The following is a 20817-nucleotide window of genomic DNA, read 5'->3' as shown; positions in this document are numbered from 1 at the left end:
TGTAACTGTTTAAAACCTGTGTGGTTTTGTTTTGTTTCCTTATAGCATACCTCTGTGGATGGATACGCTGAACCACATGTCCAGCCCACCAAATCGAGTAGCAGACAAAACATCCCCAGATGTAGAAACTCAATTACATCTACAAATGAAGAACACCCTCACATTGGAAATTATCGCTTACTAAAAACAATAGGAAAGGGAAATTTTGCCAAAGTGAAGCTGGCAAGACATGTTCTTACTGGAAGAGAAGTAAGCTTTTTGACTGTGGCTAGTGAAGTATTTTGTATTGCCTTCATGTGTAGTCTTCTAATAAATGTTCCTAACATTGTTTCCAACTGCATCCTTGATTATTGAAAGACTTGTTTAATATTGAAAAATGTAATGCAAAGAAAATAGAACCAGTCACAGTATGTGTGAAGATAGAATTTTCATTTCTGTACTGAAAACTCTTTTCTGAAAACTTTTTTTTGGAGAGGCTGTATAGTTTTAAGTCAGGTATTAGGTTGTTTTTTATTATTATTTGTTAGTTTCAGGAAAAAAAATTCTTTCTGTCCTTTTCTCTTCCCTCCTCACTCCCAGCCTCTCCCTCTCCCTTCTCCTTCCCTCTCTCCCCCGTTGAAAAAAATTCAGGCACCTCCAAAAGAAAACAAAAATATCTTGTTGTTGGGATCTCGCCAGTGTTTCTGTGCAATGTTGCATTTTCCACAGTGCTGGAAGGAGTGTAAAACTGACTGTATGCTACTGAAGCTGCAATGGAAAGTGATAAAGCACAGTTGGATTCTTATTAAGAAATTCTGCTAGATGGTGTGGAAGATAGATTGGCAAATGTGCTCATTGTACGCACACTTTTATAGCTATGTGTGTGCACATTAGATACACAATGTGTTTAGCTACTAACGTGCACATTGTTGTCAGAGCTTTTCACAAGTTTAGTAATACCTGTTTTTCCCCTAGGTTGCTGTGAAAATAATAGATAAAACCCAGCTAAATCCTACCAGTCTACAAAAGGTAAGTATGGAACCTTTGTAATTTTGTAAACAATTGAACTATGCTGCCAAGGAAAGTAAAGATGATTTTTTGACCCTTTATATCAAAAATCAGAAATCTTTGGTTGTGCTGACTATTATTGCATGTATGCTGCTGAGGGATAAAGTGGTATCCTGCTACCTCACATACCTAGCTGTATCTGGAGTCCTAATTGTGCTGACAATAGTTTTTGTACATGGTTCTTAGTTGAATGTTGCTCACTTCTATCCTCATCTCCCTCTTCCCCTTCCCTCCCCCCCCCCGGCGGGTTTTGTTTTGCTGGGTCTGAAAACTGTCATTTAAAGTTTTGCTACCAATCAAACGTAGAATAATTCTATATAAAAATGTCTATCTCCTCACTTAAAATCTAGGGAGCAGTAGTTTTCCCTAATTTAACTTGTCCTGTTGGATTTTCCATAATAATGAAACACATTTTGAGGAGTCAAAGTTACTAAGGCTTAATTGACTTGAAGCTCTGTTTGTGTATATTTCAATTTTATTAAAAAATATTTGTTACTCAAGGGATTCTTGTCAATTACTTTGCTTATATATAATCTTACAGAAATTCCTTAAGTGGTTACAGAAACTGCTGGTTTGTTTGTCTGGCTTCCTGTTTCTCTGGTTAGTACAAACTATTCATAAACCCCTTATAGGCCGTCCATATTGTTGTGATAACTGTATTTGCCCATGATGGGCCAACTCGGAGCTTCTGGTTTTCAGTGAAGAGTTGATTTTTTTTTTTTTTTTTAAGTATGTGCATGACAGATCATGTGTCCTAAATTTTGACCGTTTTCCAGTGTTTCTTTAAGGTTTAAGTTCACCCAAATATGGAAAATCCATACAAAAGCCCTCTATCCTTCCTAATTAAGTTCCATAGTAGATTGGAACAACCGTATGGGGAGCTTCTATACCCCACTAAGGTAATCTTCATGCTAATGCCATTTACGCTAGCTAAGAAGGGACCATTTGGGGTGCACCTCCTGTCTGTTGCTGGGGTGAATTCAGCTCTCTCATCTTTGTTCAGTTCCTCATATAAAGCTTAGTTATTTAGCCTTTGTGTTAGGATGGATGAATTTCGTGAGAAGAAGGGATTAAAAAATGAGTAGAAAGCAAGAGATGCACTCTGAAAACACTTATGCTGATTAGCTAGTGTTTTGTAAAAATGCTAGCCTACTCAAAAATTTTTCTAATGTCCTCTCTTCCTGTCATTTTAAATAAAATTTGTGGCTGAGGCATGTGAAAATTTGCCCAATGGCTTATTTGTTGTTACATTCTGAAATGACAGCATTTGCATAGGGTACCCTTTTTGACTAAACCAATTGTTGAACAGTCATTTTGCAGGAAATATTTTGTTCTTCACCTTAGTTCTACTTTTCAAGACTGTACTTGCTATTCATATATGGCCAAAAATTTTCAGACAAAAGGGAAAAAAGGGGGATGGCACCTGGGCTTGAAGCGATGAATGAAGGCATTTAGTTTCCTCAAGATCAGGGTGGTAACCCTTGCTTCCATAATTCCATCGTCAGACTCACAGGGCTGCTTTGCAGCTCTTGACCTGCAAGATACTTGGTGAACAAATATTTTATCTAACATTATAGCCGAAAGACTCCAGGAACTGCTATTTGGTTTCTAGAGATAGTGAAGAGCTGTAAATTATCTGTCTAATGTTAATATTAACATAGATGAGACATACACACAAATAATGAAAATCTATGCAGTTTATCTATGTGAGATTGACCTCTAACTGGTTTGACTGAGAAGGTGATGTTTTAATTTGAAACTGTTGGTTGTTGTCACAATTGTTTTTCCATTATGCTAGTGCCTAGAGGCTAGGGCCCCATTTTGCTAGTCACTGCAAAACCATATAACAGATAGTCCATGCCCTGAAGAAATCGCAATCTAAGTGTAAGACTGCAGACAGCAGGTAGATAAAATAGACCAGAGAAGCACAGGGAAACAATGAAATGATATTGGTCAGCATGAAACAGTGGTCTCAACAAACCAGCTGTCTGTACATTTTTGAGACACTTTTTTTAAGTCATCACATCAAGAAGAGTTTAAAGGAAGGGTTTGAAGGAGAATAGTCAGGTGGCTGCATGGATATTCATTCATTGGGGCAGCATCAGAGAATATGCAAAGGTGCTTGTTGGAAAATGGTGGTTAGACTGTAGTTTGTGGATTTTAGCTGTGTGGACAGAGAAAATACTCAGTCTTCAAGATATTATGCAGGACATAGTGATATGATTTATACAGTACCTGAATATGAAGAACTAGAAAGGGCTGAGTTGAGGGAAACCTAGTTTATAGGTCTGAGTGACAGAGAGGTTGGTGATGTCCACAGTGACTGAGAAAGGAAGGATGGGGAAGGGCTTATGGAGAAAAGATTAAGAACTTAAGAACTCTATTTTAGTTATGATTACTTTAAACTGACAGCAGAACATCCATGAGGAGGTGGCAGGAAGGCTGAGATTTTTAGTTGGGACAGGCAGAGACAGGTCCGGAGTAGAGAGTTAGATTTACCAGTCAGTATAGACATGAAAGCTGAATTTGTGTTTGTGGATGAGATTGCCCAGAGATAATATGTAGAAGAAGAAGAGGAGACCAGGGATGGAGCCCTGTGAGAGCCCCACAAAGTTGAAGGGGGTAGTGAGCAGGACCCTCTCTGAATGCCACACTAAAGTTTTAAAAAAAGAAAAGGAGTACTCGTGGCACCTTAGAGACTAACCAATTTATTTGAGCATAAGCTTTCGTGAGCTACAGCTCACTTCATCGGATGCATACTGTGGAAAGTGTAGAAGATCTTTTTATATACACACAAAGCATAAATACCTCCTCCCACCCCACTCTCCTGCTGGTAATAGCTTATCTAAAGTGACCACTCTCCTTACAATGTGTATGATAATCAAGGTGGGCCATTTCCAGCAGAAATCCAGGTTTTCTCACCCCCCATCCCCTCCCCCCCCCCCCCAACCACACTCTCCTGCTGCTAATAGCTTATCTAAAGTGACCACTCTCCTTACAATGTGTATGATAATCAAGGTGGGCCATTTCCAGCACAAATCCAGGGTTTAACAAGAACGTCTGGGGGGGGGGGGGGGTAGGAAAAAACAAGGGGAAATAGGTTACCTTGCATAATGACTTAGCCACTCCCAGTCTCTATTCAAGCCTAAGTTAATTGTATCCAATTTGCAAATGAATTCCAATTCAACAGTTTCTCGCTGGAGTCTGGATTTGAAGTTTTTTTGTTGTAATATAGCAACTTTCATGTGTGTAATCGCGTGACAGAGAAATTGAAGTGTTCGCCGACTGGTTTATGAATGTTCTAATTCTTGACATCTGATTTGTGTCCATTTATTCTTTTACGTAGAGACTGTCCAGTTTGACCAATGTACATGGCAGAGGGGCATTGCTGGCACATGATGGCATATATCACATTGGTGGATGTGCAGGTGAACGAGCCTCTGATAGTGTGGCTGATGTTATTAGGCCCTGTGATGGTGTCCCCTGAATAGATATGTGGGCACAGTTGGCAACAGGCTTTGTTGCAAGGATAGGTTCCTGGGTTAGTGGTTCTGTTGTATGGTATGTGGTTGCTGGTGAGTATTTGCTTCAGGTTGGGGGGCTGTCTGTAGGCAAGGACTGGCCTGTCTCCCAAGATTTGTGAGAGTGTTGGGTCATCCTTCAGGATAGGTTGTAGATCCTTAATAATGTGTTGGAGGGGTTTTAGTTGGGGGCTGAAGGTGACGGCTAGTGGCGTTCTGTTATTTTCTTTTGTTAGGCCTGTCCTGTAGTAGGTGACTTCTGGGAACTCTTCTGGCTCTATCAGTCTGTTTCTTCACTTCCGCAGATGGGTATTGTAGTTTTAAGAATGTTTGATAGAGATCTTGTAGGTGTTTGTCTCTGTCTGAGGGGTTGGAGCAAATGCGGTTGTATCGCAGAGCTTAGCTGTAGACGATGGATCGTGTGGTGTGGTCAGGGTGAAAGCTGGAGGCATGTAGGTAGGAATAGCGGTCAGTAGGTTTCTGGTATAGGGTTGTGTTTATGTCACCATCGTTTATTAGCACTGTAGTGTCCAGGAAGTGGATCTCTTGTGTGGACTGGACCAGGCTGAGGTTGATGGTGGGATGGAAATTGTTGAAATCATGGTGGAATTCCTCAAGGGCTTCTTTTCTATGGGTCCAGATGATGAAGATGTCGTCATCAATATAGCGCAAATAGAGTAGGGACGTTAGGGGACGAGAGCTGAGGAAGCGTTGTTCTAAGCCAGCCATAAAAATGTTGGCATACTGTGGGGCCATGCGGGTACCCATAGCAGTGCCGCTGATCTGAAGGTATACATTGTCCCCAAATGTGAAATAGTTATGGGTAAGGTCAAAGTCACGAAGTTCAGCCACCAGGTTAGCCGTGACATTATCGGGGATAGTGTTCTTGACGGCTTGTAGTCCATCTTTGTGTGGAATGTTGGTGTAGAGGGCTTCTACATCCATAGTGGCCAGGATGGTGTTATCAGGAAGATCACCGATGGATTGTAGTTTCCTCAGGAAGTCAGTGGTGTCTCGAAGGTAGCTGGGAGTGCTGGTAGCGTAGGGCCTGAGGAGGGAGTCTACACAGCCAGACAATCCTGCTGTCAGGGTGCCAATACCTGAGATGGTGGGGCGCCCAGGATTTCCAGGTTTATGGATCTTGGGTAGTAGATAGAATATCCCAGGTCGGAGTTCCAGGGGTGTGTCTGTGCGGATTTGATCTTGTGCTTTTTCAGGGAGTTTCTTGAGCAAATGCTGTAGTTGCTTTTGGTAACTCTCAGTGGGATCAGAGGCTAATGGCTTGTAGAAAGTGGTGTTGGAGAGCTGCCGAGCAGCCTCTTGTTCATATTCCGACCTATTCATGATGACAACAGCACCTCCTTTGTCAGCCTTTTTGATTATGATGTCAGAGTTGTTTCTGAGGCTGTGGATGGCATTGTGTTCCGCACAGCTGAGGTTATGGGGCAAGTGATGCTGCTTTTTCACAATTTCAGCCCGTGCACGACGGCGGAAGCACTCTATGTAGAAGTCCAGTCTGCTGTTTCGACCTTCAGGAGGAGTCCACCTAGAATCCTTTTTTTTTGTAGTGTGGTAGGGAGGTCTCTGTGGATTAGTATGTTGTTCAGAGGTATGTTGGAAATATTCCTTGAGTCAGAGACATCGAAAATAGGATTCTAGGTCACCACAGAACTGTATCGTGTTCGTGGGGGTGGAGGGGCAGAAGGAGAGGCCCCGAGATAGGACAGCTGCTTCTGCTGGGCTGAGAGTATAGTTGGATAGGTTAACAATATTGCTGGGTGGGTTGAGGGAGCCATTGCTGTGGTCCCTTGTGGCATGTAGTAATTTAGAAAGTTTAGTATCCTTTTTCTTTTGTAGAGAAGCAAAGTGTGTATTGTAAATGGCTTGTCTAGTTTTAGTAAAGTCCAGCCCATGAGGAAGTTTGTGTGGAAGGTTTTTTTTATGAGAGTATCCATTTTTGAGAGCTCATTCTTAATCTTTCTCTGTTTGCTGTAGAGGATGTTGATCAGGTGATTCTGCAGTTTCTTTGAGAGCGTGTGGCACAAGCTGTCAGCATAGTCTGTGTTGTTTGTAGATTGTAATGGATTTTTTACCTTCAGTCCTTTTGGTACGATGTCCATCTGTTTGCATTTGGAAAGGAAGATGTCTGTCTGTCTGTATCTGTACAAAATGTTTTAAGTGATGTATGCTGGTAGGAGAGGACTGTAACTAAAGCAGAGGGAGGACAAGATGTTAAAAAGAACAATATAGTGGTTGACATCAGATGCAGCCAACAGGTCAAGAAAGATGCAAATAGAGTACTTGTTCTGGATTCTGGCTGGGAAGAAGTTGTTAAATACTTCGATAGCTAGAGCGCAAGGGGTGGAAGATGGTTTGCAGAGCATCTAAAATTGACTTGTCTTGGAGAAACTTCAGATGGCGGTTTTAGACAGCATGTTCAATGAAATTCAAGATGAAAGGGAGGTGGGGTGGTCCGAGTGGGATTTTTTGGGATGGAAGAGACTAAAGTTTGGTTTACACTACAATGTTAGGTTGTGATAAGGCATCTTAAGTCCACCTCATTATGGTAGCATACACGCTATAGCCTTGCTCCCACTGATGTAAGTGCCATACTACACTGACCTTATAACTCCACCTCCACAAGAGGCGTAGGGCTTACGTTGGTGTAGTTAATGTGACGCAGTGTCTGTATATACATCTGTTGTTGCTGTCATTCTTGTCAATTTCATGGCTCTGTGCTGGAGCCATGAAATTGACAAGAAAGCTGCGCTGTCACTGGGACTGGTGGGGCCTCTGGGCTCCCTGAACCCAGTCTGGCTGCTCCCGTGCGGTTCCCAGCCCTCCTGGCTCCTACCCCGCTCCCAGCCTGGCTGCTACCCAGAGGCTTCTCATTCCAGGTGGCGGGGACCCCAGAGCCCAGTGGGGCAGTTGGGCTCTCAGTGACGGGGAGCTACATGGAGCTAAGAGCCCAGTGTGACAGGTTAGGTCACAGAGATCCCCTTGGGACTGTTACCTGATGTGCTGAGACTACCTCTGAGCCCGTTTTCCATGCCAGTTTGGGCCTCCAGAACACTGCCTTGTTGAGCCAGACACGCCAGTCTGAACCACGCACAGACCCAGGGTCTGAACCACGCACAGACCCAGGGTCTGAACCACGCACAGACCCAGGGTCTGAACCACGCACAGACCCAGGGTCTGAACCACGCACAGACCCAGGGTCTGAACCACGCACAGACCCAGGGTCTGAACCACGCACAGACCCAGGGTCTGAACCCCGAAGCTGCAGACTTAACTGAAAACAGCTTAAGAAGTGCTCCTGTGTTCAGCACCCAGACACCCAACTCCCAATGGGATGCAAATGCCAAATAAAACTGTTTTACCCTGTATAAAGCTTATACAGGGTAAACTCATAAATTGTCCGCCCTCTATAACACTGATAGAGAGATGCACAGCTGTTTGCTCCCCCAGGTATTACTTACTTACTCTGGGTCAATTAATAAACAAAAGTGATTTTATTAAATATAAAAAATAGGATTTAAGTGGTTCCAAGTAATAACAGACAGAACAAAAAGAAAAGGAGTACTTGTGGCACCTTAGAGACTAACCAATTTATTTGAGCATGAGCTTTCGTGAGCTACAGCTCACTTCATCAGATGCATACCGTGGAAACTGCAGCAGACTTTATATATACACAGAGAATATGAAACAATACCTCCTCCCACCCCACTGTCCTGCTGGTAATAGCTTATCTAAAGTATCTGCAGTTTCCACGGTATGCATCTGATGAAGTGAGCTGTAGGTCACGAAAGCTCATGCTCAAATAAATTGGTTAGTCTCTAAGGTGCCACAAGTACTCCTTTTCTTTTTGCGAATACAGACTAACACGGCTGTTACTCTGAAACCAGACAGAACAAAGTAAGTTACCAAGCAAAATAAAGCTAAATGTGCAAGTCTAAGCCTAATAAATTAAGAAACTGAATACAGGTAAATCTCACCCTCAGAGACGTTCCATTAAGCTTCTTTCACAGACTAGACTCCTTCCTAGTCTGGGCCCAATCCTTTCCCCGGTACAGTCCTTGTTCCAGCTCAGGTGGTAGCTAGGGGATTTCTCATGACTGCAGCCTTTGTTCTGTTCCACCCCCTTATATAGCTTTGGCACAAGGCGGGAATCTTTTGTCTCTCTGGGTCCCCACCCCTCCTTCTAAATGGAAAAGCACCAGGTTTAAGATGGATTCCAGTACAGGTGACATCATCACATGTCCTGGGAGACCCCAAGCCTTCATTCTTCCTGGTCTGACTCACAGGAAGGCTTGCAAGTAAACAGAGCCATTTACAACCAATTGTCCTAGTTGGTGGGAGCCATCAAGATTCCAAACCACCATTAATGGCCCACACTTTGCATAATTACAATAGGACCTCAGAGTTATATTTCATATTTCTAGTTTCGGATACAAGAATGATACATTTATACAAATAGGATGACCACACACAATAGATTATAAGCTTTGTAATGATACCTTACGAGAGACCTTTTCCATGAAGCATATTCCACTTACATTATATTCACACTTATTAGCATATTTTCATAGAATCATATGGAGTGCAATGTCATACCCAGGCTCTCAGTCCCCCACACAGCCCCTCTTAAGTTGACAGAAGCACTCCTAGTGAGGCCACGCACCACCAATAGAAGGAGGGTAGTGTAGACAAGCCCCAAATCATGCTTGTATTGTCATGGGAGGGAACCTAAGGAGAGGGAGAGGTTAAGGCTAAGGAAGGGATGAGTGTCGGGTAAGAGATTAGGAGACAAGATGGAATGGGGTCAGTGGGATAGGTGGAGGAGTTAGAGGAAGAGAGGAGATGAGGGTCTTCCGCATCAGTGATGCGGGGAGGAGGAGAAAGTGGTAGGAGGGAAAGGGAAGGAGAGTGGGAAGATCACATCAATCTTGTCATTTTTCTGTTTGAAAAAGTCAGCAAAATTTTCTACAGAAAGAAGTAGGGAGAGGATTTGAGGAAGGGGTAATATAGCAAATAGGTGGCTGGGATTGTGGGAGCCAGTCAGGGTGGAGAAGTAGTAGAGTTGCCTGGCTGGGTAAATGGCAGAATTGAAGAAGAGAACAATTTGTAGTGGAGGAAATCACCATTGTCATGAGACTTCTGTCAAAAGAAATTACAGAGTCTCACACTGATTTATTTTGGTTTCTGGAATTTGTTTAGCACAGCATTCCAAGAAATCTCTTGTTTTCTTGGAGTTCAATCCTGAGAGGTCCTGGATACCCTTGATTCCCATTGAAATCTGTGGCAGTTGAGGGTGCTCAGCACTTTCCAGAATCAAGCCCTTAGAAGGTTTCACTTTTGTTGCTTTTTCGCTTAGTAAGGCCAACTGGTACAGTAAGACCTGATGGAGAAGTTTAAAAGAAGGTCTAAAGGTCAAACTTCAGATATTTACCAATGCCTGTTTCCCAATAAAACTCTTACTATGTCCTGAGGAAGATTAGGAAAGCGGTTTGATTAATAAAAATTATTCTGACATTCAGATTTGGTATTGGGGGATTCTGGATTTATGATAAAAAGAAAAGATGCATCCGATGAAGTGAGCTGTAGCTCACGAAAGCTTATGCTCAAATAAATTGTTTAGTCTCTAAGGTGCCACAAGTACTCCTTTTCTTTTTGCGAATACAGACTAACACAGCTGTTACTCTGAAACCTGGATTTATGATAGTGTTGCGAAATGGCTTGCTTAAGAATTATGTATTAACATACAGTAGGTGTACATAGGAAATCCTGGTACAAAAAATCAGGATGTCTGAGAGAACTTGTTTTTTTTTTTATTCTTAATTCCTGTGCTTCAAATGTGAGAACTGTGAATCTGACTTGTTTGCAGATGACTAACAAACTTGATTGTTTTGCTTGGGGAAAATTATGTCTCTCCCAGAAGTGTACTAGCTGCTGACCTACTTGAATGCAATTACTCTTTAAAATCCTGTTTGACCAGTCATACTCAGTATCTAAGTGTCAGCACTGGAAGCTAATAAACTTCCCGTGGCTCAGATCTTAGTTCATGGGTTGTGTTTACCCCCCTTGTAAAAAAAAAACAAAAAAGCAAAACAAAAAAACCCACTACTTGTTTTTGGTGCTGGGAGGTGGGGAGGAAGCAACTCCAATTTTTATAAAATGAAACATAAAATAGATACTGAGAGATTAACTTCACAAGCATATTTATTCTTCAGACATAAAGACATGTTGTCCAAAATGAAAAACTTGTAGTTCTGTAGGGAAAACACACTAACATAACATTAGTCTCTCCAGTCTAGATAAACTTGACTAATTGAGGGTATGTCTACACTGCAATTAGATTTCTGCAGCTGGCCCCTGCTAGCTGACTCGGACTCATAGACTAAGGGGCCACTTAATTGTGGTGTAGATGTTTGGGCTCTGTCTGGAACCCCGGCTTTGGGACCCTCCTACCTCGCAGGGTCCTAGAGCCCGGTCTCCAACCCGAGCCCAAATGTCTACACCCAATTAAAAGGCTCCTTAGCTGAGCCCCGTGAGCCCAAGTCAGCTGGCCCAGGCCAGCCGCAGATTTTTAATGGCAGTGTAGACATACTCTGAGTTAGCATTTCTGTCTGCCCTGAGATATCAATACAGGTTTGGCAGCTTTCTTATTTTTTCAGCACTTGCACTATTTCAGAGCTTTGGATATACCCAGTCTGAATGTGGTGGAGCTATGGCTCGATCAGAACTGAGCTGGCTGGACAGGAGTGCATATTTTTAAAAAATTGACAGATTTCTGAATTCAGTTGTCCAATCTCCTGTAATTTTACATCCACAATTTTTCAGCATTTTGATGTAAAAAAAAATTTGTGTTAGAAATTTGAATTTTCAGTATTAATTGTGAGAAGGAAAAAACTGTGTCATACTATTAGCTAAGTAATGGAAAGGTTCCATAACATCTCCAAGTCACTTTTCAGTTGTTTTTCTTGTGTGCTTCCAGCTCTTTGTTAGTTAGATGAAGGAAGATTTCAACTGAGATTCCAGCAGTAGTAACTATACTATCTCAGGAACCTCCAAAACTACTTACAATTTCTTTTGTAAGCTCCCTGTAGAGTCCTGTGTAGTAAAACGTGTACTGTGTTTTAATCAGTCATCCTTGTGCTCAATGTAGTTTTCAAGAAGTTGAAAATATGGACATAATATTCCTGAATTGCAATGACTTTTTCAGTCAAGCACCCAGCTGGTGTTTGCGGAAGAGTGCTTGACTTTTTGTGATGTGCTTTAGGATTGTTTTTACTACTTTCTGAACATCAGAAGTTTAGGATGATTACACCTGAGAGAATCTCATTTTTCAATCTGCTTTTTGTTTTTGGAGTAAATGGCGAAAATACCTCATTGAAAGCTACATATTTTAAACTTATATGCAAATTAGGACCCCACATACTTTGTGCTTTTAAAAAATAATTTTGACTAACCTACATATTTCACTCTTTCATACTGGCATACTTATATATTTCTGCGTGTGTGTTTCCTGTTAGGTGGTCTGACATTTGATAGAATGTTTTCTCTAGAACTTTTCAAACCTATTCAAAATGTAAGAAACTTTCAACAGGTTGAACATGTTGTTGTTCCTGTTTTAGGTTAAGCCCACAGTGTATTATGTGATTTCCAAACACACACACAAAAAATACACAGTCCTTATCCCAAAAACCTTACCTGCACTGGGGAAATTTACCCAAAAATTCAAACTGCTTTTAAAACCAATTGGAGCCCGAGTAAAAATCAGATTCTAGCAGCTGAAACTGTCTTTATAACCAGTGTAGTTAAGGCCTCTGAAGATAGGTGAAGTTAAGGCTTCTGACAATAAGTGTAGCTAGACAGGATATACAAATGGTTCTGGCTACTTGAGGTTTGTCCACATTGTGCTCCCAACTGATTTTAAAACTGAGTTGTAGGGAACATTTTCTCCAGTGCAGATAGCGCAAAAACGCTTAAAAGCTGTTAGAGAAAAAGACAAATTGGAAATGATAAAAGTGGTTTGTTGCAATGTTTTACCTTAAGTAGGTGGCGGTCCATTTTTTATTATTAGCAGCAGTGGAGCTGGTAGTGAAGTCTGTCGTTGGACTGCCAAATGCTATCCATTATACAATTCTATTATTGGATGCCTGTAACTTTGCCAGACTGTTTGGATGGAAATTTTCCATGCCATGTATCTGCCTCAGGCTGTGCGATGTTTTTACAAAATAATAATAATTTTCGCTAAATCAGTTCCAGTGTTTCCAAGAACAAAGGAGAAAGGCATTGTTTTGCTCATATATATTTTTAAATAATCTCTCTCATTGTTAAAAACAGCTAACCAGGGCTTTTTATTGGGAGGTGTCTTGGCCAACCTTAAGTATACTGGCACTACCAGCTCTGTCTAAAATATCTCCGAGTATCTATATCTTCCTTAGTGTAATCTGCTAGCTTCTTAGTTGAGTCCCAACACAAGTGAGTATTCGGGGGGGCGGGGATTTAAATGCGGAGGGAGCAATGACAAGACGCTTGAATTTGGTGTGGTAGAGGAGGGGGTTCCAATGTAGGATTTAAGGATGAAGGATACTGTCATACTGATGTTTGAGAAGGATGACCTTGGCAGCCCATTTTTTGGGTAGACTGGAGAGGGTAACGTGGAAGGCAGAGAGACTGTTGTTAAAATAATTATTTTGTTTGTTAGCTCAGATTGTTTTGAATTAGGTCATCAAAAGTGACTACTCATAGTTTAAATTTAAGTGAATGCTGTTTATCTTCAAGAAGACATTAACCTTCTATTTTGTGTTTATGCCAAAAGAGAAGAGAGAGATACACCACACGTTCTGGTTATGACAACCTGTAGTTTAAGTCAATTTTCCTAAATAGAATTTATGAATTAGGTTAGTAGTGTTCATACTTAAAATATTTTTCTCTTATGTTTAAATCGTATTGGCTTGGGAACTTTGTTAGAAACTCACCAGTGTCTTGGTATTTTTACCTTTACTGGAACTCTTGGCCAGAACGAATTGGTGTGATTTGATCTGAATGCTTGAAATCATTAGGCTTAGAGACCTGATTTTTGGGTAGCTGATCACATTCTTTCCCCACTTCCGGTGTGCTTTTAAGCACACCATGGAATCTTCCCATAATTAGAGAACCTTTATTCTGCTGTAAATGCCATGATTAATATTCATGTAACTAGTATTGAATAAAATTTGCTTTAATTACGGGTTTTGTATAACCTTTTATGTGTCAGTGTTTTCCATGTGCTGCCAGTAACTTGCAAACCTACTACCTTGTGATCTCATCAGGTCTCACAAGCTGCAGTAAGCAAGGTTGAGCACTGTAGGAAATAGTGTTGGTGATTTAGCAGAGAGCTCTTTTCTCTTTGGGTCAGTGGTGAACCAAATGTCTGAGAACGATATGGTTATACTGTGCCATTTTTGGGGGGAAGGACAAAATTGAAAACTCAGATTCTGAACTAGTAATCCTTAGAGATTTTATAGCCTTTCTTACAAGAAAAGGGGTATTAGCCCCAATATTCTGGCCAAATTTCAATGTGGTTAATTTGCTTTTTGAAAGAAACTAAATATGATCTGTTGATTAAAATATGCCTCTTAAAAATGTAGATATGGTCGTGTGCCCAAGAGTTACATGATAGACTCAAGTGGCTGTAGCTTACATACACCTTTTTGATATTGATACCTGCGGCATAAATTACACAACTACGTAGTGGATGCCTTGGCCGTTAACCTTAAATATGTTCTCCATCCCTCTCTCTAGCTGGGTCTGTGCTATGAATGAGGGATGTAACTCCCCTGCTTGTGCTCCCATAGTCATGCTGCCTCTCGCGGAGCTCGGGTTAGCATCAGTAGCAGCGTAGCTGCAGTAGCACGGCAGGACTGCGCCCTGCAGAATACAAACCTGCCTGCAACCGGTGGGCATGTACTCAACACAGCTCAGCAGCGCCGCCGCCGCTGCTGCTACTGTGGCTACACCGCTGTTTGTATTTGCGTGTGTATGTGCACACAAGCATGGGAATCACACCCTTAGCTTGAGGTAGAGACATAGTCAGTCTCTCTCTCTCTCTCTTGCATTGTCTGTATTATTGAATTGTTCTACAGAATGAAAAATGCACCTTGAATTCCTTCTTTCAACTTGTTCACAATGCCTTAATATTGTTAGCCAATATTCGGGGTCATATGGATTGCTTCTGATGGGGAGAGACATTAATGATGAAATCATGATCAAATTATTTGATGCAAGCCTGTTTATTTACAAAGAATGTACATAGTGTTGTTTCCCTGAACACAGTAGAGCCAAACAGCAGGAGATAGCTTGTTTGCTCACAGTTCCAAGCCTCTTTCCAGCCAGAGTGCTACCCAAAAGCTCTCTTAGCTTTTTCTCAGGGTCAACAAGTGTTTCTCTGGCGATCTGCTGCTCTTCCTTGCTGCCTTTCTTGTGTGCTCCTTTGGCCTTTCTGTTTCTTCTTTTCTTGTGAACATACAGTGCAATCAAATCAATCTCCTACATTTGTTATCAAACCCCTGACAACCTCCTAGGGCCGCATGGCCCAGCCATGCCCATTTTTGCATGCTGTCTATTCCTTGGGCAGTGACTTTCCATTGTTTCAGCTATCATTAAACAAAGGGACATTTAATTGTTCCCTTATTTAGCCAGAATGGAAGGCAAATGGTCCAGCCCAATAGCGTCAATGAGGTGGTGGGATTGCCCAGTACCCATCATAACAATATTTTAGTACATATGCCTGGTGTGTCTATATAACTTAACTGTTGTGAGTTAGGTTTGAAACTGAATTTCCATAGTAAGAGAAAACATACTAGGAATACCTACAGGCTGGGACAGAGCAAGGTACCAGCTAAAAGGCCACTTGAAATGTGGCAGAGACCAGCAACTGCAGGCTTACAAGCTGTCAGAAAAGTATGCCTGGAACGGATTCTATAACAGGTAGGTCCTATACTGGGTAGCTTCAGTTGTGAACAGGCAGTTGTAAGGAGAGGAGTTTTTTAGGGAAGAGACTGAATAACCATGTTGCTGAGGCCAAGACATCTACTTAATGTGTAGCTCCAGATTTTAGAGTTTGGAACTTGGTGTTCGAAAAGTTTCTGTAATAAAAAGTGGTATGCAGCTTCAGCTGTTTGCCATATGCAGTGTGCCACCACATTGCACCTGATTAACATTGGAGTATAGGAGAGTCTAATACCTAGTTTCTGTTCCCTGCTCCAAATCAGGCAGAGCAGGGGATTTGAACCCAGGTATCCTATATCCCAGGTGAGTCCCCAACCACTGGGTTCTAGGATATTGTGGAGTGGATCTCTCAATTGCTTCTGTTGAAGCTGTTCCACTTTGTATAAAATACTTAGTAGGTCTGAGAGAGTGAAAATGGCTATAGTTCTCTGGTTGGGGCACGCACTCAGAAGACCCAGGTTCCAGTCCCTGCTCCAATGACTCTGAGTATTTCATAGGAAGTAGAACAGCTTCAGCAGGAGAGATTGAGAGACACCCATCCCGGAATACCCTATAGCTCAGTGGATAAGGAACTCAACAGGGATCTGGGAGACATGCCTTCAAATTCCTGTCCCACATTAGGCTGAACAGGGATTTGAATCCAAGTCTCCTACATTCTGGGTGAGTCCTGTGACCACTAGGCTATAGGGTAAAAAGGGGAAGTATCACTATCATAGAAATGATAGAATATCATAGAATATCGGGGTTGGAAGGGACCTTAGGAGGTCATCTAGTCCAACCCCCTGCTCAAAGCAGGACCAATCCCCAGCTAAATCATCCCAGCCAGGGCTTTGTCAAGCCTGACCTTAAAAACTTCTAAGGAAGGAGATTTCACCACCTCCCTAGGTAACGCATTCCAGTGTTTCACCACCCTCCTAGTGAAAAAGTTTTTTCTAATATCCAACGTAAACCTCCCCCACTGCAACTTGAGACCATTACTCCTTGTTCTGTCATCAGCTACCACTGAGAACAGTCTAGATGCATCCTCTTTGGAACCCCCTTTCAGGTAGTTGAAAGCAGCTATCAAATCCCCCCTCATTCTTCTCTTCTGCAGACTTAAACAATCCCACTTCCCTCAGCCTTTCCTCATAAGTCATGTGTTCCAGTCCCCTAATCATTTTTGTTGCCCTCCGCTGGATGTTTTCCAATTTTTCCACATCCTTCTTGTAGTGTGGGGCCCAAAACCGGACACAGTACTCCAGATGAGGCCTCACCAATGTTGAATAGAGGGGAACAATCACGTCCCTCGATCTGCTGGCAATGCCCCTACATATACATCCCAAAATGCTATTGGCCTTCTTGGCAACAAGGGCACACTGTTGACTCATATCCAGCTTCTCATCCACTGTAATCCCTAGGTCCTTTTCTGCGGAAGTGCTGCCTAGCCATTCGGTCCCTAGTCTGTAGCGGTGCATGGGATTCTTCCTATCACCTGCTGCTGGTGTGTACTCGTCATAATGTGCCTACCAGCTCAACCTCACAGGTGAGAGAGGCAGAGGAATGCATAGTTTGAGGATTCTTTTGGGGCTTAGGTATGAGCTAAGTGCCAGGCAACAGGATTGAGGCAATTTTGTGCATGACCTCTGGTTGAAATTTAGACACCTAGGGAATATAAGTGTCTGCAGGGTTTTTGAGGAGTTCAATTATGGATTTATGTTTCTAAAGCAGCAGTGAGGTGCCTAAATCCCTTTATGGTTCTAGTCCCTCATGACCTGGCTTTAGGAAAGCAGATTTTTTGGTCTGCTTTTTAATTTGCCTTTCTCGTGTTGTATATTTGCATATCATGTAAATTGTCAGTCACTGAAATCAATTTGAGTCTTAAACTAATTAATAAACCTTTTAATCCCTTTGGAATCTTTGAACAGAATAATGTGCATAATATTGACGATTACTGCATACTTCAGATTATGTGTAAAATTGTATTTCTTTAGGATTTTTCTTCCAGATTCTAAATCCTTTTATTTATAGAAGTGTAACGTTTTAATCCTGCTTTGGCAGACATGAGTTCATTAAAAGTAACTTATATTTAGACATTAATAATATTATATTGTGCAGCCTGTCTTTGTTGTCTTCCTGCCAATATTGCAGTTTTTCAGATATCTGCCTAGAAGTTCTTCAGAAATTTTCATGCTCTACAGGTTGATGCTTTAGATTTGTTGTCTTGCGTCTGGTCATTTCAGACAAATTTGTTTAATTGGATTGCTTTTCATAATTGTGAAAAATTCAGATGTAATGTACAAAATCAAAATACCAAAACACAAAACAGTCTATCTGACATATTAGTAATGGAATAATTGAGTTAATGGAAAAGCAAAAACACTTTGTAACGCAAATACAAGCACAATATTCTTTACCAGACAGCCCTATTTATAGATCCAAATTAACTAATGCAAACTGTAGGATGTTGCCTTTCATTTGGTTCTTTTTCCCCCCACCCTCCAGACAGATTCACACATACATTCTTTTTTTCTTCTTTGAAGGCAGTTGTTGAACATTTATATAAGGAGAAAGGATAATGTCCTGCTAGAAACATTTAACCAGTGTAAATATCTACTTGTGAGACTTCTGTTTGATCAAAAGCTTAATTTTCAAAATCATATTAATTGTAGTTAAGAAGAGGGGAGCACCAAATGAAAGCAGAATTATGGAGTTCTATTACTTGTGCAAATGCCATTATCTTTAATAAGACTTAAGAAACTAAAGGATGTGCACTGAGTACAAAATCTTCAATCTAGTCTACGGAAAATAATTGTGATTGTTGCTATTTTTAGATTGTGCTATTTGCAGAATACAAAAAAGGCAGTTAATCTTTTTGGGAGGGTTAGCAGTTTTCCTCTCTGTTAGCAATACCCTTTCTTTTGGAAATTTCCCTCAGTCCCAAGTCCCCAGAGGTGTCCAGAGGTTACTGCTGTCTTTGCTCTTGAACCTCACTTGTGGATTTTGCCAGCTTTTGTCAAAGAAGGGACAGGATGTAGCATTCATAGTCTCTGAGACAGCGGACAGTTTGCCAAAGCTTTCCTGTATTTCTGCTCAGGCCTTCTACAACACATCCATCCTAAGCATAAGGCTTGAGAGCAGTCAAGCACAGAGAATACCTTTGACAACAGAAGTATGTTCATTGTTCAGTGAAGGAAATCTCAGGTGTTTTCAGTATTGTCAAACTCCAAATGTTCAAAAATCATGACTTTAAAGGAACTCCAGATTTTTTTTTAATTTGCCTTTTGGTTTTTTTTGCCTTTAGGGTATGCTCACTTCACTTTTTCAAGCTTTTCTCTGCAACCATGCGTGCTAGAATTTTTGTTAAATAAAAGCTGAGATTTTCAAGACATCTCTCAATTTCAGTAAGGGCAGGGAGCGGGGGTGGAAAGAATCATCAGTTGTTACCGCTGTTGCATGCCTGGCAGACTTTATATGGTCTTAAAACTAAAAAATTGTGTAGCCCTTATGGATGTATACTCTTTCAGATGTGACCTGATGTAGGTATTGTTCAGCTCTGGTATGTGTGAATTGATTCCATTCATCTTCGTGGTGTGTTACCCCCTAAAACCTAATTATACTTCACAGTCCAGTTTTTTCCCAACACCAGAAACATGAAGTCATGCGCGCGCGCGCACACACACACACACACACACACGGAGTTATGTACACAGACTGGGTAATTAGTTGCATATGCAAATAGCCAAATAAGCAAAGGGCAGAAATAGCAATAGGTCCTGCAAATGCCCTTTGTTGTTTCAAGCCAGTGGAAACTCTAAAAGCTGTTACTATATAAGAGCCTACATATATTTTTGCATACCTTGTTTTGAAACAAGTGCAGTTTTGTTGTGCATTGAAGGTAGTACGTGGCCCTAGGTTTTTAGACCCAGCCAAATGTTATAATAAAAATGTAGTACAGCGCTGTCCACAAAATGAGTCTGATGTCTAGTACAGTGAATAATGTAATTGTATCTAGTACTGGATTATAACATAAAAGGCTATCTTAATATCTACTTAAATTGCCTTTCACCTTCCATTCCCCATATAAAGTAGCATGTCTGAAGTAAAAAGAAAAGGAGGACTTGTGGCACCTTAGAGACTAACCAATTTATTTGAGCATAAGCTTTCGTGAGCTACAGCTCACTCTGTAGCTCAGGAAAGCTCATGCTCAAATAAATTGGTTAGTCTCTAAGGTGCCACTAATACTCCTTTTCTTTTTGCGAATACAGACTAACACGGCTGCTACTCTGAAACATGTCTGAAGTAGCTCTTCCCCAGTAAACGTAGTTTGAATAAAGCTGTTTTGTTTTCTTAACAGTTGTTTCGAGAAGTACGAATAATGAAGATATTGAATCATCCCAGTATAGGTAGGAATTGGATTTGTTTTTCTGGTGACTTTAATATTATACTCTTATCTATTTTGTTTGAATATATTTAGATACTTGTTTTTATTGATCCATTAAATCTTTAAGATGGATGAACAATGTACACTCAGGGCCAGATCCTGCTCTTGTCCTGTTTACTTCAGTGGACTACTTGCATGAGTAAGGCAAGCAGAAATTTGGCTCGTAAAGGATAACTTGCTCAATTAGAGGAAAGGGCTAACACTCAGCAAGGAGGTGGTGTCTGATGGCCAGTAGGGGATCTGGCTCGTACTCTTACTGTTGTTCAGATGGGTTAAAAAGCCTTTGCGCTAATGAGTTTTGCCACTCTCACTAAGAAACTAGGACCTAGGACCAAGAAACCTGCAAAGTGCTATCTTCAGAGAAACCAAGTTACAAAGTATGTAATTTTCCCTTTCTGCTTTAGTTCCCCCCACCTTCAGAGCCCTACTTTGTGATGACAATTCTTCTGGCTGAGGAGGGCTGGACAGTCTTGTTCCAGAGACAGTTAATGTTCCTGAATCGGCCAGAGGGCTTGTTGCATACAAGGTATGGACAAGGTATACAAGTTATTACATAATAGGTACTCCCTTGTCTCCATTTTTAGAGCTGAGTGTGCTGCATTTCCAGCATTCTAAGCTCCTACTGGTCCCCCTCCGTCCCACCTGTGACCGTGGTAGTTTTATTAGTATTATATTCTGATTGGGAAAGCCTTTCAGTTAGAATACCTGCTCCGTTTGGCACCAAAACTTTGTGTCTTTTTAAGTTGATCAAAACTCCACAACTTCTCTAACCGGGAGCGGTTGGAATAGAGAAGTAATTTACTTGGAATTTTTGTGTGTTTTTTTGGTAAGAAT

The 20817-nt window shown here is 41.3% G+C and overlaps 1 protein-coding gene across 7 annotated transcripts in view; it reads left to right on the top strand.

Moving 5' to 3' along the window:
- Positions 1–20817, top strand: part of MARK1 (microtubule affinity regulating kinase 1) — a 120235-nt gene that overhangs the window by 50377 nt on the left and 49041 nt on the right. For 6 of the 7 annotated variants that reach the window (XM_048843233.2, XM_048843232.2, XM_048843235.2 and 3 more), the window contains exons 2-4: positions 46–249; positions 955–1008; positions 19897–19945. In XM_048843233.2, the coding sequence (XP_048699190.1) occupies positions 46–249; positions 955–1008; positions 19897–19945 (307 nt within the window). Of the gene's footprint in view, positions 1–45; positions 250–954; positions 1009–19896; positions 19946–20409; positions 20510–20817 lie in introns of those variants that run through there. The other variant, XM_048843238.2, reaches the window with a different exon arrangement.

Source organism: Caretta caretta, chromosome 3, assembly GCF_965140235.1.
Source record: "Caretta caretta isolate rCarCar2 chromosome 3, rCarCar1.hap1, whole genome shotgun sequence".
In the NCBI taxonomy this organism is placed as follows: Eukaryota; Metazoa; Chordata; order Testudines; family Cheloniidae; genus Caretta; species Caretta caretta.
Note: the sequence above shows the minus strand (reverse complement) of the source record. Positions and strands in the feature narration are given on the sequence as shown.